This window comes from Somniosus microcephalus, chromosome 16, assembly GCF_052327205.1.
Source record: "Somniosus microcephalus isolate GS21.2 chromosome 16, FLI_Smic_1.0, whole genome shotgun sequence".
In the NCBI taxonomy this organism is placed as follows: domain Eukaryota; kingdom Metazoa; phylum Chordata; class Chondrichthyes; order Squaliformes; family Somniosidae; genus Somniosus; species Somniosus microcephalus.
This window is the reverse complement of record NC_141002.1, coordinates 98,291,846-98,309,435: the sequence shown is the minus strand read 5'-3', so window position 1 is coordinate 98,309,435 and position 17,590 is coordinate 98,291,846. Positions and strand designations below refer to the sequence as shown.

Sequence of the window (17,590 nt, the reverse complement as noted above, 5' to 3'; positions counted from 1 at the left end):
TGTTGTTCTCAAAACTCTGTTACATCGAGCACAGTTTATTTATCTAAAGTAGTTTTCAAACCAAAAATGACTCGGCACTAGAAATGTCTGAGTTTTGTTAAAGTGACATTCTGTTGTATTTGCCGCTGGCGGCTATAACTGCGGCACGATCTTCATCTACCGTTCTGTGTATCTGGCTTTGTTTCTGGCTGTAGACTTCAACCTCTTACTCTTTCCGGAGAAAATTAGGATTTGAGAAAACTTTTGCTCCTCTCTTGCCTTCTCGCAGGAGGCGAATTTCTAATTCACTCGATCAGTTCTTACTGTCTGGTATGACGAGCAGCTCTCACTCATAGAATCAATCATACAGCACAGGAGGAGGCCATTTGGCCCATCGTGCCTGTACCAAGTTTTTGAAAGAGCTTTCCAATTAGTCCCACTCCCCTGCTCTTTCCCCACAGCCCTGCAAACTTTTTCAAGTACTTATCCAATTCCCTTTTGAAAGTTACTATTGAATCTGCTTCCACCGCCCTTTCAGGCAGCGCGTTCCAGATCATAACAACTCGCTGTTTAAAATGAATTCTTATCTCCCCCTCTGGTTCTTTTGCCAATTATCTTAAATCTGTGTCTCTTGCAAGTGTAACCAGTTTCTCTTTATTTACTCTACTAAAGCCCTCATAATCTTCAGCACCTCTTTCAAATCTCCCCTTAACCGTCTCTGCTCTAAGGAGAACAATCCCAGCTTCTCCAGTCTCTCCACATAACTGAAGTCCCTCATCCCTGGTACCCTTCTAGTAAATCTCCTCTGCACCCTCTTCAACGCCTTGACATCCTTCCTAAAGTGTGGTGACCAGAATTGCTCCAATACTCCAGCTGAGGCCTAACCAGTGAGTTATAAAGGTTTAGCATTACCTCATTGCTTTTCAGCTGTGGCTCAGTGGGTAGCACCCTTGCCTCTGAGTCAGAAGGTTGTGAGGTTCAAGTCCCACTCCAGGGACTTGAGCACATAAACTCTAGGCTGACAGTGCAGTGCTGAGGGAGTGCTGCACTGTCGGAGGTGCCGTCTTTCGGATGAGACGCTAAACTCTACTCTCTCAGTTGGACGTAAAAGGTCCCATGGCACTATTTTGAAAAAGAGCAGGGGAGTTCTCCCCGGTGTCCTGGGGCCAATATTTATCCCTCAATCAACATCACTAAAACAGATTATCTGGTCATTATCACATTGCTGTCTGTGGGAGCTAGCTGAGCGCAAATTGGCTGCCGCGTTTCCCACATTACAACAGTGACTACACTCCAAAAGTACTTCATTGGCCGTGAAGTCCGGTGGTCGTGAAAGGCGCTATATAAAGGTAAGACTTTCTTTCTTCTACTCTACACCTCTATTTATAAATTCAAGGATCCCGTGTGCCTTTTTTAGCAGCCTTGTCAACTTAATGATTTTATTTTTATTTGTTCATGGGATGTGGGCGCCGCTGGCATGCCAGCATTTATTGCCCATCCCTAATTACCCTTGAGAAGGTGGTGGTGAGCCACCTTCTTGAACTGCTGCAGTCCGTGTGGTGAAGGTGCTCCCACAGTGTTGTTAGGGAGGGAGTTCCAGGATTTTGGCCCAGCGACGATGAAGGAACGGCCGATATATTTCCAAGTCAGGATGGTGTGTGACTTGGAGGGGAGCTTGGAGGTGGTGGTGTTCCCATGCGCCTGCTGCCCTTGTCCTTCTAGGTGGAAGAGGTCGCGGGTTTGGGAGGTGCGGCCGAAGAAGCCTTGGCGAGTTGCTGCAGTGCATCTTGTAGATGGTACACACTGCAGCCACGGTGCGCCGGTGGTGGAGGGAGTGAATGTTGAAGGTGGTGGATGAGGTGCCAATCAAGCGGGCTGCTTTGTCCTGGATGGTGTCTCTGTTCCTGCCTCCCCTTTAAAATTGTACTATTTGGTTTATATTGCCTCTCATCATTTTTCCTTGCAAAATGTATCATAGAAACATAGAAGATAGGAGCAGGAGTAGGCCATTCGGCCCTTCGAGCCTGCTCTGCCATTCAATGCGATCATGGCTGATCATCCAATTTCAGTACCCGGTCCCTGCTTTCTCCCCATACCCCTGGATCCCTTTAGCCTTAAGAAATATATCCAACTCCTTCTTGAATATATTTACTGAATTGGCTTCTACTGTCTTCTGTGGTAGAGAATTCCACAGGTTCACCACTCTCTGGGTGAAGAAATTCCTCCTCATCTCTGTCCTAAATGGCTTACCCCTTATCCTTAGACTGTGACCCCTGGTTCTGGACTCCCCGACCATTGGGAACATCCTTCCTGCATCTAGTCTGTCTAGTCCTGTTAGAATTTTATAAGTTTCAATGAGATCCCCTCTCATTCTTCTAAACTCCAGCGAGTACAAGCCCAATCGACCCAATCTCTCCTCATACATCATTCCTGCCATCCCAGGTATCAGCCTGGTGAATCTTCGCTGAACTCCTTCCATGGCAAGAACATCCTTCCTCAGATAAGGCGACCAAAACTGCACACAATACTCAAGATGTGGCCTCACCAAGGCCCTGTACAACTGCAGCAAGACATCCTTGTTCTTGTACTCGAACCCTCTCACTATGAAGGCCAACATACCATTTGCACCTGCATGCTTACCTTCAGCGACTGGTGCACAAGGACACCCAGGTCTCTTTGCACTTCTCCTTCTCCCAATCTATTGCCATTCAGATAATAATCTGCCTTCCTGTCACTTCACACTTCTCTGCATTAAATTTCATCTGCCATGTGTCTGCCCATTTCACCAGTCTGTCTAAGTCCTCCTGAAGTCTGTTACTGTCCTCCTCACTGTTTCTTACATTTTCAAGCTTTGCAAACTTTGAAATTATGCCCCCTATACCCAAGTCCAGGTCATTAGTCCCACTGCCCCACAGCCCTGCAAAAAATTTTCAAGTGTTTATCCAATTGAAAGTTACTATTGAATCTGCTATTGTTACTGCTGAATCACAGTATGGTATGGCAGCTGTAGCTACTATGACCGGAAAGCCCTGCAGCAGGTAGTCAAAACTGCCCAACGCATTACCGGCACCTGACTACCAACCATAGAGCACATATACCAGAAATGCTGTTTACAGAGGTCACGGTCCATCATCAAAGACCCTACCCACCCCAGCCACAGTCTGTTCGCCCTCCTGCCATCTGGGAGACGCTACAGATGCATTCGCACCCGTACGACCAGATTTAGGAACAGCTTCTTTCCCAGGGCTGTCATCCTACTGAACTCCACAAATAAACTCTAAAGCCTGCACATCTGCCAATGCACTTTATTATGGTTATGTTTATGTTAATGTATTACAAGCCAAATGTATGTTGAATGTTTAAATGTCTTAATCTAAATGTACACTCTCGGGAGCCGCAAGCCTACATTTCGTTGTACTGCACTTGTGCACTAACAATGACAATAAAAGTTGATTTGATTTGATTTGATTCCACCGCCCTGTTTCAGGCAGTGCGTTCCAATTCACAACGACACTTTTGTTAAAAAAATAAAATCCCTTTTTTGTTGTTGTTGCCAATTATCTTTGCAGGAGAGTAACCAACCCCCTTTTAAGGTGCTTACACATCCGTTTCAGTGCAGCCTTGACATTGCACGCGTGGCCCACAGCAGTTGTGGCCACACTTCCTTCATCCGCCACACGGTGGGAGCAAAGTGGAGAAAAAAATCTCATTGAGAATGAATCATTCAGAAGAGAAAGAGACAGTAAACGCTGCAGACTAACATACACACACACACACACACACAAAAACCACGTTGCAATTGCTGCTGAGATTATTTTTTTTTGGGAGGGGGGGAGATTATAAATTTTCAGCCTGACTTTTTTTTGGGGGGGTTTTAAATTCAATGGTCAGGATGTTGGAGCAGGGGATTGGGGAGGTGATAAAGGAAGGAGTGCTGGAGAAGAGGAGCGAGGGTTTGCTCCAGCTCTGGAAGAAGAAACACTGCGTCCTGACCGAGGAAGGGCTGCTCCTCCTGCGACCCAAGCAGTACCTGGACTTGTCCCTGTCCCAGCAGCAGGAGAGCCATGCCCTGGCCAACAGCAGCCTCGGCTACAGCAGCGGGGGCAAAGAGCTGCGCTTCGGCGACATGAAGACGGTGGACTGCGTGGAGCGCAAAGGCAAACACGTCTACTTCACGGTGGTGATGACCGACAAGCGGGAGCTGGACTTTCGGTGCCCCCGGGACGCGGGCTGGAACGCCCTGATCACCCTGGGCATGGTGCAGTACCAGAACCGGCGAGCCATGGAAGCGGTGCAGTCCAGCCGGCAGAAGCTCGCACAGCGGGGCATTGGCACGGGCATCCACAACACCGCATGATGGATGGATTGGGTGCTGGTGCTGGGCACTGCCCTGCCGAGGTGAGATCCGGCCGCTTAAGCTCATCATTAAAAGAAAAGACTTGCATTTATATAGCGCCTTTTTACAGCCGATTAAGTACTTTTTTTGTTGTAATGTAGGGAAACGCGGCAACCAATTTGCGCACAGCAAGCTCCCACAAACAGCCAATCATCTGTTTACAGCTGATTAAGTACTTTTTTTGTTGTAATGTAGGGAAACGCGGCAACCAATTTGCGCACAGCAAGCTCCCACAAACAGCCAATCATCTGTTTACAGCCGATTAAGTACTTTTTTTGTTGTAATGTAGGGAAACGCGGCAACCAATTTGCGCACAGCAAGCTCCCACAAACAGCCCATCGTCTGTTTTTTTTAGTGATGTTAGTTGAGGGATAAATATTGGCCCCGGGACAGCGGGGAGAACTCCCCCCCCCTTTCTCTTCTTCGAAATAGCGCCGCGGGATCTTTTACATCCACCTGAGAGAGAGCAGACGGGGGGCCTCGGTTTAACGTCTCACCCGAAAGACGGCACCTCCCAACAGTGCAGCACTCCTCTCAGCACTGCACAAAAGAGGTTTCAACTCTTAGCCAGGGCTTAATCGCCGCAAAAAGGATGCGGCGACAACCTGCCTCTTTGCTCTGGCTGCAGTTAAGACACAGTAAGGATCAGCCTTGCAGACACCCAACTCTCTCCTGTGTCCAGAGGAATGAGTGTCAATCTTGAATGCACTATTGATGTGTGGGCATCAGTGTCTGCTGCCTGATCCTTCAGCTACGCGTTTGATCAACTAAATGTTCCGAATTGTGTGAAAGGAAAGGCAGAGTAGTTTTGTTGTGGTCAAACACTGTATGGGCTGAGAGCTTTCAACATAACCAAAAAACAGATTATCTGGTCATTATCACATCGCTGTTTGTGGGAGCTTGCTGTGCGCAAATTGGCTGCCGCGTTTCCTACATTACAACAGTGACTACACGTCAAAAGTACTTCATTGGCTGTAAAGCGCTTTGGGACGTCCAGTGGTCATGAAAGGCGCTATAAAAATGCAAGCCTTTTTCTTTTTTTTTACTGTGCTGGCTAAGACGTTCGTGTGCAATTTGCACATGCACTGTTAACGATAGAACAGGAAGGAATTTTACACAGAGCTAGTGAGTTACAAATAATGTTTGGTGGGATTTCACCTCCCCAGTGGAGCATTGCACACACCGACTTCAACCTGTGCAACATCAGAAGTAGGTCTTTGAGCTGAAACCGCCCAGCGGCAGATTGTATTTCATGTCATTTAATCATCATAGAATTGTAGGCAAGGGCCCAGAAATCGGGTATTGGTTCGTGGCGCTAAACGGGTGTTATCAGATTGGCCGCCCGTTATACACAGCACCCGATGTTCAGTTCTATTGCAGCCGATGCAACTGAATATCAGGCGCAGCGTAGAACGGACGGCCGATCTGATACCGCCCGCTTAGCGCCACCGCCCGAGATTTCTAACGGCTCCGGACAATTATTTATTCCCCAATCTGGAATAGTCTCAAATTAAATACGAGTTACAAGTTTGATAATTGTGGGCAGCTACTTTCAAACAATAGCTTTGCCGAGCTGTTTCTCAATGTGTAATGACATTCCAAGTTCAATCTTGCACTATTTTGTTTATACATGTCACTGTGGGAAGCATCGCTTCCTCTAACCCAGGTACTAAAGTTAGCATGTTAGTCATCTGTAAAATACAAAGCCTGGTGGCTTCCTGACATGTTCTTTGTGAGAGATTGTTAAAAAAAACCCTTGTCTTTATATAGTGCCTTGAATGTAGTAAAATGCCCCATGGGGCTTCACAGGAGCGATTATCAAACAATATTTGACACCGAGCCACATAAGGAGAAATTAGGGCAGGTGACCAAAAGCTTGGTCAAAGAGGGAGGTTTTAAGGAGCGTCTTAAAAGAGGAAAGAGAGACGGAGAGGTTTAGGGAGGGAATTCCAGAGCTTAGGGCCACCAATGGTGGAGCAATTATAATCAGGAATGCTCAAGAGGGCAAAATTAGAGAAACGCAGATATCTCAGAGGTCGGTTGGGGAGGGTGGGGGTGGGGGGGTGAATGGTGGCTGTAGGGTTGGAGGAGATTAGAGATCGGGAGGAGTGAGGCCATGGAGGGATTGGAAAACCAGGATGAGAATTTTAAACTCGAGATTTTGCACTGACTACAGTTGTTGTCCATCATACTTCAGGAGCCACACATGCACATTTTTTATCACATTTTTTTAAAGAAACTAGCATGACCTCCAGTTGACCTAAGGATCTCATAACAACCACAACAACTTGCATTTATATAGCTCTGGTTAGGCCTCAGCTGGAGTATTGTGTCCAATTCTGGGCACCGCACTTTAGGAAGGATGTTAAGGCCTTGGAGAGGGTGCGGAGGAGATTTACTAGAATGGTGCCAGGGATGAAATACTTCAATTACATGGAGAGACTGGAGAAGCTGGGAATGTTCTCCTTAGAGCAGAGAACGTTAAGGGGGGATTTAATAGAGGTGTTCAAAATTATGAGGGGTTTCGATAGAGTAAATAAGGAGAAACTGTTTCCACTGGCGAGAAGGTCGGTAACCAGAGGACACAGATTGAAGGTAACTGGTAAAAGAGCCAGCGGGGGAGCTGGGGAGACATTTTTTTACGCAGCGAGTTGTAGTGATCTGGAATGCGCTGCCTGGAAGCAGATTCAATAGGAACTTTCAAAAGGAAATTGGATATATACTTGAAAAGGAAACATTTGCAGGGCTGTGGGGAAAGAGCAGGGGGGGGTGGGATGAATTGGAGAGCTCTTTTAAAGAGCTGGCAGAGGCACGATGGGCCGAATGGCCTCCTCCTGGGCTGTAAGATTCTGTGACCTCTAACTGACCCGATGAGAATAATCAGCCACAGGTTGACCTGGTCAAGGCACAGCAATTATATAAATGCACGTTAGCAGGGGAATAGTTTACGGAGCGTTATCTAGTACAATGCTACAGCTGTTATAAAGCTGTTTGTTCAATTAAATAATGTTGAGTCCAGCAGTCTAAGCGCCATTATCTTAACTTCCTCCAATGGCCTGCAAGAGATCGGTAGCATTATTTCCACTATACGCCTGGGGCTTTTTTCTAGAAATACAAACTTTGATTATTTCAAATGCATAATTTTTCCTAATATTAACCATCCATATTTGTTGGAATAAATATCTCACAGTGATTTCATGGAGTAGATATGAAATATAATTTTTTGCAACCAAATGTATCAATTTATAAATACAATAATTGTACAGTAATATACAATCCGTTATTTCAATCAGCTGTTAATTTTATGTCCTTGCTTTTTATGAAATCAATCATTTAACTCACAGCGTAAAGTTCCGATTTTAGACAATATTAGATATTTCAATGCAGCCGTTAGGAGACACTTCAAAATGTCATCTCTGACCACCTGAGTTGAATCTCGCATGCTACTATCGCTTGGTTTCTTATAACACCCGGTAATCTTAAAACGTAGTCAGAATCATTTGGCGCGGATAACGCAAGGAATTATGCGCCGGTTCATTCCCTTTGAAATAACACCTTTTTTTATCGTTGATCCCATTTAGGTTTGAAAAGGAGCACAATTACAGCACTGAGATCCAGTGCGCAGAAATGGAAAAGCAAATTAAATTCTCTGTCCCATTGCAGTTATGAGATTAGTTCATTAGCAGCTGGAGCGGCTTGAGCTTCAAGCCCAGCCGACCGAATCCGAAAGGAACATTCAATCAATATTCCCCCAGCGAGAAGCTTTAAAGAATTTCATTACCGAGCACCTTGGTGTGGATTTTTCAACATTTATTTATAATTGTTTTGTTGCTTTTTCTTTCCGGCACGGCAAATGCTACGAAATATGTAATTGTAAATTATTGTGTTTTTTTTTCCTAATTTATTATGTTTTATTTTTGTGCCTGACGTTTTTGAATGTAGGGGTTGTATCATGATGGAAGACATGGGGGAACTGGAGCAGACACAAAAGTAGTGCAGATTAAATTGGATAGCTCCTTTATTCTGTAACAGTACATTGAGTAGAACGGGTCTATATTCTCTGGGGTTTAGAAGAATGAGAGGTGATCTCATTGAAATGTATAAAATCCTTAGAGGGCTTGACAGGGTAGATGCTGAGAGGCTGTTTCCCCTGGCTGGGGAGTCTAGAACCAGGGGTCACAGTCTCAGGATAAGGGGTCGGCCATTTAGGACCGAGATGAGGAGGAATTTCTTCACTCAGAGGGCGGTGAATCTTTGGAATTCTCTGCCCCAGAGGGCTGTGGATGCTCAGTCGTTGAGTATATTCAAGGCTGAGATCGATAGATTTTTGGACTCTAGGGGAAATCAAGTGATATGGGGATTGGGCAGGAAGGTGGAGTTGAGGTAGAAGATCAGCCATAATCTTATTGAATGGCGGAGCAGGCTCGAGGGGCCGTATGGCCGACTCCTGCTCCTATTTCTTATGTTCTTGTGTCATCTGCACTGTAAAGGGGCCAAGGGACCAGAAGCAACATGCAAACATAGACCTCATATCGTTTATCCATTGTCCAGTTATGGTATCAGACCTGTCCAAATATAAAATATAGTAGAACTGTCAAGTCCCAACAATAATCATTTCTATATTATGTAAATATCTCTCACATTTAGTGATTCGATGCAAGGGGAGCTATTTTCATATATGCCCTGATACATTCCATGAACGATTAATAAATTCCTCCTGTCTGTAATGGGAGTTTATATTTTCTTAAATGGTTTTGTTTTACATGTATTAATTGTTATTTCTTTGGTTTTGTGAAACGGAATATCCACTTATTATGAGATGTTTATCCATTTCTCAGCCACCCATTTTGTATTATGGGTTGCCTGGTTCCCAAAGCACAGTTAAGTCATTCATTATCGCAAAAAGCTAGTAAGATCACGTAAAAAGGTTTATGTAAACAACCAGTATTAATGCTATACAATTATTACATGGGATATCCAGCACAGAAACAGGCCATTCGGTCCAACCAGTCCGTGCCGGCGTTTATGCTCCACTCGAGCCTCCTCCCGTCTTTCCTCATCTAAATCTATCAGCGTAACCCTCTATTCCCTTCTCCCTCATGTGCTTGTCTAGCCTCCCCTTAAATGCATCGATACTATTCGCCTCAACCACTCCCTGTGGTAGCGAGTTCCACATTCTCACCACTCTGGGTAAAGAAGTTTCTTCTGAATTCCCTATTGGATTTCTTGGTGACTATCTTATATTGATGGCCTCGAGTTTTGCTCTTCCCCACAAGTGGAAACATTCTCTCTGTGTCCACTCTATCAAAACCTTTCATAATGTTAAAGACCTCTATTAGGTCACCCCTCAGCCTTCTCTTTTCAAGAGAAAAGAGACCCAGCCTGTTCATCCTTTCCTGATAAGTATAACCTCTCAGTTCTGGTATCATCCTTGTAAATTTTTTTTTTTGCACCCGCGCCATTGCCTCTATATCCTTTTTATAATATGGCGACCGGAACTGTGCACAGTTCTCCAAGTGTGGTCTAACCAAGGTTCGATACGCTGAAACTAGGCTACGCTAAAATTTTATTCATAATTATATAACAATCATAAAGCACACCACATGACTACAGAAAGCAATCTACAGCTGTTTAGGGCAATTGTCTGATGGTTATTTCCTGCTGTTCTGCGTAGGAGGAGGTTCAATTTATTATTCAATGTTTATCATTTAGTAGAAGACTCAATAAGAAAATAATGTAGGCACAGTTCACTCGAGATAGCATTCAATTAATCATTGAAATGCATTTACAGTCTTTCATTGCGTGTTATCCCTTTTCCATATCTTTTACGAATATTATTATATAAAACTGTAATGCTTGAAAACACGAAACTTTTCTCTTTATAATGTGATCTCAATGCATTCCAGAAACGTAAGATTGCATTTCTAGAGCATCCAGATTTCACATAATTTCATTCAAATTCATGCTTTACACTGGGGATTGTCAGATGTCGCCAGATGGGATACATTGCAAACTGTGTGTGCCTTTATTCTGAAGCTATTTCTTATCGTAATTAATAGCCAACGCAGACAAGATGAAAAGTGGGCCTTCCACGTTAAACAAGTTAACCCTTTGTGTGAGACTTAAAATTCAGGCTTTAATCGTTTTTTCACATACTTGCAAATGTTCGGTCGTTCGAACGACCCCATTAATGAAGGTGGAAGTCGAACATGGCAATGCAGTAATCGTATACAATGTGGAGAAAAGAACAGATTAAGCGGCCATTCATTTCCTCGTTGTATGCGGGCTCTTGCTGTGCGCAAAAACGGCTGCCGCATTTTACTCACATCACAACAGTAACGGCAACGTCATCCACGCTGTGTGTCGCTTCGGGACTTTCCTGAGAGATGTGATACGGCGCTGTAGTTATAATGCAAGCTCTCTCTTTCTTTCAAGCAATGTCTCTCTTGATGTAATTGAATTTCCTCATATAGAAAACAAGCATTTTAATAGCAGCTGGGAGAAAATGATTCAAAAACTTTAAAAAGTTCCAAAGAAATTATAATATGTTACCGCTAGAAACTCAACATTGTCCCACTCTGTTCATTGATTTATACCTCGCGCTGTTCAGTTTCTGCATTAGAGATGGGTAGCATGGAGGGGACGGGAAGATTGACAAGAAAAGCTCCTATTCTGACAGCTGGGCACGCTTGTCCAGTGAATAGCTGATTCATACAAAGCAGGAAGGTCCTAGTTTCAATCCCTGGTCTGTGCTGAGTTAGTTGCTCTCTAGATGGGGCGGTGGTAGAGGAACTACAGTTAGCATCCTGAACTAAGGAGGGGGAAGCTCTTGCCCGCTCTCCATCAACCTCTCCCGGAAGTATGGATGCTGGGTGAGGAGAGGATCGAGTTCAGCAGTGATGACCCGGGGATTGAAAAGACTGGCAGCGGTCACTGTCAAGCCTTGACACCTGAACCAACAGGGCACTCACAGAATCATAGAAAGTTACAGCACAGAAGGAGGCCATTCGGCCCGTCGTGTCTGTGCCGGCTCTTTGAGAGAGCAGTCGTGCTTAATCCCACCCGCCCCCCCCCCGCTTTTTGTCCCTAACCCTGTGAGTTCCTCGTCCTCCAGAACTGTCCAACTCCCTTTTAATATTATTGATGGAATCAGCTTCCACCACCTCTTCAGGTTGAGCATTCCAGATCCCGACAACTCCCTGAGTGAAAACAGAATAATTTTCAATCTATAACCTCTGGTTATTGATCCACATGACAGAGGGAATAGTTTTTCTCTCTCTACTTTATCAAAACCTCTTATCATCTTGACAACCTCCATTAGGTCACCTCTTAACCTTCTCTGTTCCAAGGAGAACAGTCCCAACTTTTCCAACCTCTCCTCATAACTGAAGTCCTTCATCCCTGGTAACATCCTGGTAAACCTCCTCGGCACCCTTTCTAAGGCCTTCAGATCTTTCCTGAAGCGTGGGGCCCAGAATTGTCCACAACACTCCAGCTGCGGCCTAACCAGTGATTTATAAAGTTCCAGCAGGATCTCTTTGCTTTTATATTCTATGCCTCTATTTATAAACCCACTTGGGTGAGATACGGGAGAGTAATCAGTGATTGTACCACAACGAGACATCAGTGCTGTAAAGAGAGATGGGGAGGGGGGAGAAAAATTGTTGGGGGACATTTTTGAGGGAAAAAAACAGTAAAACAAAATCTCCCAGTTTGTCCAGCTGCCATTAAGTGATTGGTCAATTTTCCCCTTGTCTCATGGATGGATGTGTAATCAGCTGATTTCCTGGGATTTATATATTACACAATTGGTTAAAGCCATTTGATTAAACGTACTTGTGATCCTGTATTTTGGAGCTTGGTTGTAAATGGTCTGATTAACACAGGAAACGTCTATCCAAGTTCAAATTTTGATTTGAAATGTAATAAATGTACAGAAGGAGAACGCAAAGGGGATGCACCCTCAGCGTATGAAATATTGAGGGACTATTCAGCTACTGGGATATTTTAACACCTTAATCTGTATATTACAGTTTTAAGTTCGATTCAATTGCCTTTTTGTACAACTCTTGAAATAAATACAGGAATGCTTTAAAGTGAATTCTGAAAAAAAATTACAATACTGTGAACCCAACTGTGTGGATTTCCGTGTGCGTGTTTTATCCTGGTAGCTAAAATGTAGACTGGTTATTGAAGTCTTACAGATCCTAATAAGTTACAATTTATAGTGGATCTTCAACACAAAGAGTGCCAAAGCTATTGTCTGCATAGCAGGGAGATTTCGAAGGGAGCGCGTATCAATGTTGAGTCCAGAAGGCTGTAAAGTGCCTAATCGAAAGATGAGGTGCGGTTCCTCGAGCTTCAGGATCCGTCTAGTTCGCCTTCTACCATCCTGGTAATCACACGATACAACGATAATGGAGTTATTGACTAATCACAGCGATCAATCTCTATCAATTAGTCTACAACAGATCCAGACATGAGGCGAGGAAAATCCCCAGTGGTGGAGAGCCCCACGTCATGTCTCCAATTACTCAAAAAAACTGGATCCCAAAATGTTATTTTCTGAAAGAAATGATCTAATTTGCATTTATGAATCAATACTAACTGCTTCCTCTGTCTCCCTAGGGAGCCTGGTCCATAGATTTACTGCCCGCTCACAGAAATATTCTTATTAATTCCCATATATCTCAACTTGCTGATACTAAGAGACCTTGATAGTCTGACTGAGGATTCATTCTCTATAGAAGCAACGGCATACTGGGTTCAAGTCCCACCCCAGAGACTGGAGCAAAATCTAGGCTGACGCTCCAGTGCAGTGCTGAGGGAGTGCCGCACTGTTGGAGGTGCCATCTTTCAGCTAAGATGTTAAACCGAGGCCCCGTCTGCTCTCTCAGGTGGACATAAAAGATACCACGGCACTATTTCAAAGAAGAGCAGGGGAGTTCTCCCCGGTGTCCTGGCCAATATTTATCCCTCAACCAACATCACTGAAATAGTTTGGGGGAGAAATTTGGTACCTTAGCACCTCCTGTTAGCGCCTCCAGGGGGCGCTAATCTGGCGCTACCAGCTTTGCGACCGGGCAAGGCGATAGTACCGACGCCCGTGAAATTGACGTGGAGGTTTGCGACAGCGGTAACCACTAGTGCCACGCTCCCCTGCGCCCAGAGATCGTGATGTCATTGCCATGCTCATCGCCCCTGTAGTGCCCCGGACCCGAACTTCAGTTCTGCCCCCTGCAGCATCGCCGGGTGACAACACTGACAACTGCAGGAGGCGTTGTTCGGGAGGCCGGAAGCTTTGGAGGCGCAAATAAAAGGGGATGTTGGCACGTGTCGGAGAAAAATGTTAACAACGTTGCAATTGATTTTTTTTGATTCCTCTTGGGCCGCGATCGATCAGCCCGGCACTCTGCTGGAGTGCACGGGGCTGATCGAACCGGATCATGGCCGCCGTCGGGGACCAGCTAACTGGCCCCAATGCAGAGCCTGCAGCGACGGCCCCTCCCTTTAAGCGAAGGAAGGAGCCGCGGATGGCGGCAGTGCTGCACGGGACATTGTGCAGCGCTGCACCTCTCCCATAGAAACATAGAAGATAGGAGCAGGAGTAGGCCATTCGGCCCCTCGAGCCTGTTCCGCCATTCAATGAGATCATGGCTGATCATCCACATTCAGTACCCTGTCCCTGCCTTCTCCCCATATCCCTTGATCCCTTTAGCCTTAAGAAATATATCCAACTCCTTCTTGAATATATTTAATGAATTGGCCTCAACTGCCTTCTGTGATAGAGAATTCCACAGGTTCACCACTCTCTGGGTGAAGAAATTCCTCCTCATCTCAGTCCTAAATGGCTTACCCCTTATCCTTAGACTGTGACCCCTGGTTCTGGACTCCCCGCCATCGGGAACATCCTTCCTGCATCTAGTCTGTCTAGTCCTGTTAGAATTTTATAAGTTTCAATGAGATCCCCTCTCATTCTTCTAAACTCTGGCGAATACAAGCCTAAAAATCGACCCAATCTCTCCTCATACGTCATTCCTGCCATCCCAGGCATCAGTCTGGTGAATCTTCACTGCACTCTCTCCATGGCAAAAACATCCTTCCTCAGATAAGTTTCCCAGCTTTCAAAAGTTAACGCCCCAAACGGGACGATACTGAATTTCTCCCCCATTATCCAGTCACTATCACATCGCTGTTTGTGGGAGCTTGCTGTGCTCAAATTGGCTGCCGCGTTTCCCACATTTCAACAGCGACTACACTTCAAAAAGTACTTAATTGGAAAACATCCTGAGGTCGTGAAAGGCGCTATATAAATGCAAGTCTTTCTACTGTATAGCTCAGATATATCCAAATGCAGAAAGGGGCAAGTTCTTATCACAGTTCTGAGAGTGCACATCCTGTTATAGCATTTACTTTCTATCAAGGTCTGAAAATAACTTTGTGTTGTGGAAGTGAACAGCCTCTTGAGCAGCAGGTCAGGAAGAAGTGTGTCTCTTTGGGGAATGTGACGTAGAAAACATTTGTTGCATCTCTTAGCATATTGGCCTCGCGGCCTGTGACATTTTTCTGAGGCTGAGTAAGATGTTATTTCTAGGACGTAGCAGTTCCAAAGGCAGCCAAGAATAAAGCGCTCATTGGGATGTTTGCTTCTCATTGTTTGTTTGGCATTTTGCTGGGAGTTTAATAGTGTTATAATATCAAAGAATATTTACGATTTACCAGCTGGTGCGGTGAATGCAGATTCGCTGAATTCCTTCAAAGCGGGACCGGGACCTGTTTCTGGTTGGGGTGGAGATCACCTCTTACAAAAGGTTGTTAACTGACAACGTTAATCGGGGCGGGGTGATCTCCTGGACTAGTTTTGATCGGTTAAGGGAGTCGGAGAGGAATTTTCCATTTCTCCCGAACCACCCTCCCCGCCCCTACTTAATTATCCTTGCTTTTCAATCTGTTTTCTTGCCTCCCATCATAGAATCAGAGAATGACACCGCACAGAAGGAGGCCATTCGGCCCATCGTACCTGTGCCAGCTCTTTGAAAGAGCTATTCCAATTAGTCCCACTCCCCCCTGCTCTTTCCCCATAGCCCTGCTTCAAGTATTTATCCAATTCCCTTTTGGAAGTTACTATTGAATCTGCTCCCACCGCCCTTTCAGGCAGCGCGCTCCAGATCACAACAACTCGCTGCATTAAGAAAAAGGAGCTCACATGGCTTTGGGTGGGGGTGTGGAGTCTATATATTGTGATGCTCCAGGCACCACCTGGATGGACCAGTGGGCCTTCTCCTGCCCGTCACTTTTCAGACGTTTGATACGCTTATCAATTACTTCATAAAAGGTGATGAGTCGAAGAAGAGATGATGAGTCGAAAGAAGAGATGAATAAGGCTTTTATTAGCTAAGAAGAGACCATGCTTCTTCGTGAGTGACTGAACAAGTCTGAACGAAACCCACACAGTGGTGGGTGGAGTCAGCTGAGGCATGCCTCCATACACAGCGCCACCCAGAGGTGGCAATATACAATACAGTGGTTTACCACATTCACCCCTTGTTTAATGTGAAGTCCGGCGGGGTGAAGGGTACTACAAGTTAAGTCTATCAGGAGGCCTTGTCTGACGTCCTGATCGTCGTGGTGGCGGCGGTGGTGTTACAGCATCCGACGTCGGGTCTGGTGTCTGGGTGGTTGGCGAAGATTCCTGGGGCTTTGGCATGCCGTCTGCAAGGGTTGGGTTGGGAGGGGTGGTGGGGGATAACAGTGGTAAGGGGGATAACGGTGGTAAGGGGGATAACGGTGGTAATTCAGGGGTACCCGAGGGTGCGAGATCTCGTATGGAGACCGTGTCCTCCCGCCCGTCTGGGTATGTCACCCAGGCATACTGGGGGTTGGCGTGTAGGAGGTGCACCCGCTCGACCAGGGGGTCCGTTTTATGCGTCCTCACGTGCCTCCGCAGTAGGACGGGCCCAGGAGAAGTCAACCATGCCGGTAGCGAGGTTCCCGATGTAGACTTCCGGGGGAAAACGAACATTTTCTCATGAGGGGTCGCATTAGTGGCAGTACAAAGCAGTGACCGAATGGAGTGGAGCGCTGCAGGGAGGACCTCCTGCCAGCGGGAGGTCGGAAGGCCCTTAGATTTTAGTGCTAAGAGGACTGCCTTCCAAACCGTCGCGTTCTCCCTTTCCACCTGGCCGTTCCCCCGGGGGTTGTAACTGGTGGTCCTGCTCGTGGCGATACCTCTTGTTAGCAGGTACTGCCGAAGTTCGTCGCTCATGAACGATGAGCCCCTGTCGCTATGTATATAGCTGGGGAACCCGAACAGAGCGAAGATGTCATTCAGACACTTGATGACCGTGGTACTGGTCATGTCTGGGCAAGGGATGGCAAAGGGGAAACGGGAGTACTCATCAACTATGTTGAGGAAGTACACATTGCGGTCAGCGGAGGGGAGGGGCCCTTTAAAATCGACGCTCAGGCGTTCGAAGGGGCGGGTGGCCTTGATCAGGCTTGCTCTGTCCGGCCTATAGAAGTGCGGTTTGCACTCGGCGCAGATTTGGCAGCTCTTGGTCATGGTCCTGACCTCCTCGATGGAGTAGGGCAGGTTACGGGATTTGATAAAATGGAAAAACCTGGTGACCCCCGGGTGGCAGAGGTCATTGTGGAGGGACTGCAGCCTATCACTCTGCGCGTTGGCGCATGTACCACGTGATAGGGCATCTGGGGGCTCATTGAGTTTCCCTGGCCGATACAAGATATCATAATTGTAGGTGGAGAGTTCGATTCTCCACCTCAAGATCTTGTCGTTCTTGATTTTACCCCTCTGCTTATTATTAAACATAAAAGCTACTGAACGCTGGTCAGTGAGCAGGGTAAATCGTTTCCCGGCCAGGTAATGCCTCCAGTGACGCACCGCTTCTACAATAGCCTGGGCCTCCTTTTCGACGGAGGAGTGTCTCGTCTCGGGGCCCTGGAGGGTCCTTGAGAAAAAGGCCACGGGTCTGCCCGCCTGGTTAAGGGTCGCGGCTAGGGCGAAGTCGGAGGCATCGCTCTCCACTTGGAAGGGGATGGACTCATCCACCGCGTGCATTGCGGCCTTCGCGATATCGTTCTTGATAAGAGTGAAGGCTGCACACGCCTCTGGTGTCAGGGGGAAGGAGGTGGCTTTGATGAGGGGCCTGGCTTTGTCTGCATAGAGGGGCACCCACTGGGCGTAGTAGGAGAAAA

The 17,590-nt window shown here is 46.2% G+C and overlaps 1 protein-coding gene across 1 annotated transcript; it reads left to right on the top strand.

The window, feature by feature from the left end:
* The first annotated feature begins 3,858 nt into the window (after positions 1 to 3,858).
* On the top strand, positions 3,859 to 12,224 carry phlda1 (pleckstrin homology-like domain, family A, member 1). Its single transcript, XM_086009527.1, has 2 exons — positions 3,859 to 4,377; positions 7,957 to 12,224. Exon 1 carries the CDS (start codon positions 3,863 to 3,865, stop codon positions 4,334 to 4,336), a length of 474 nt encoding a protein of 157 aa, XP_085865653.1. The 5' UTR covers positions 3,859 to 3,862; the 3' UTR covers positions 4,337 to 4,377; positions 7,957 to 12,224.
* The last annotated feature ends 5,366 nt before the right edge of the window (positions 12,225 to 17,590 follow it).

Excerpts from the sequence above, each read along its gene's own strand:
- phlda1 (XM_086009527.1), top strand. The coding sequence starts at position 3,863 with ATGGTCAGGATGTTGGAGCAGGGGATTGGGGAGGTGATAAAGGAAGGA.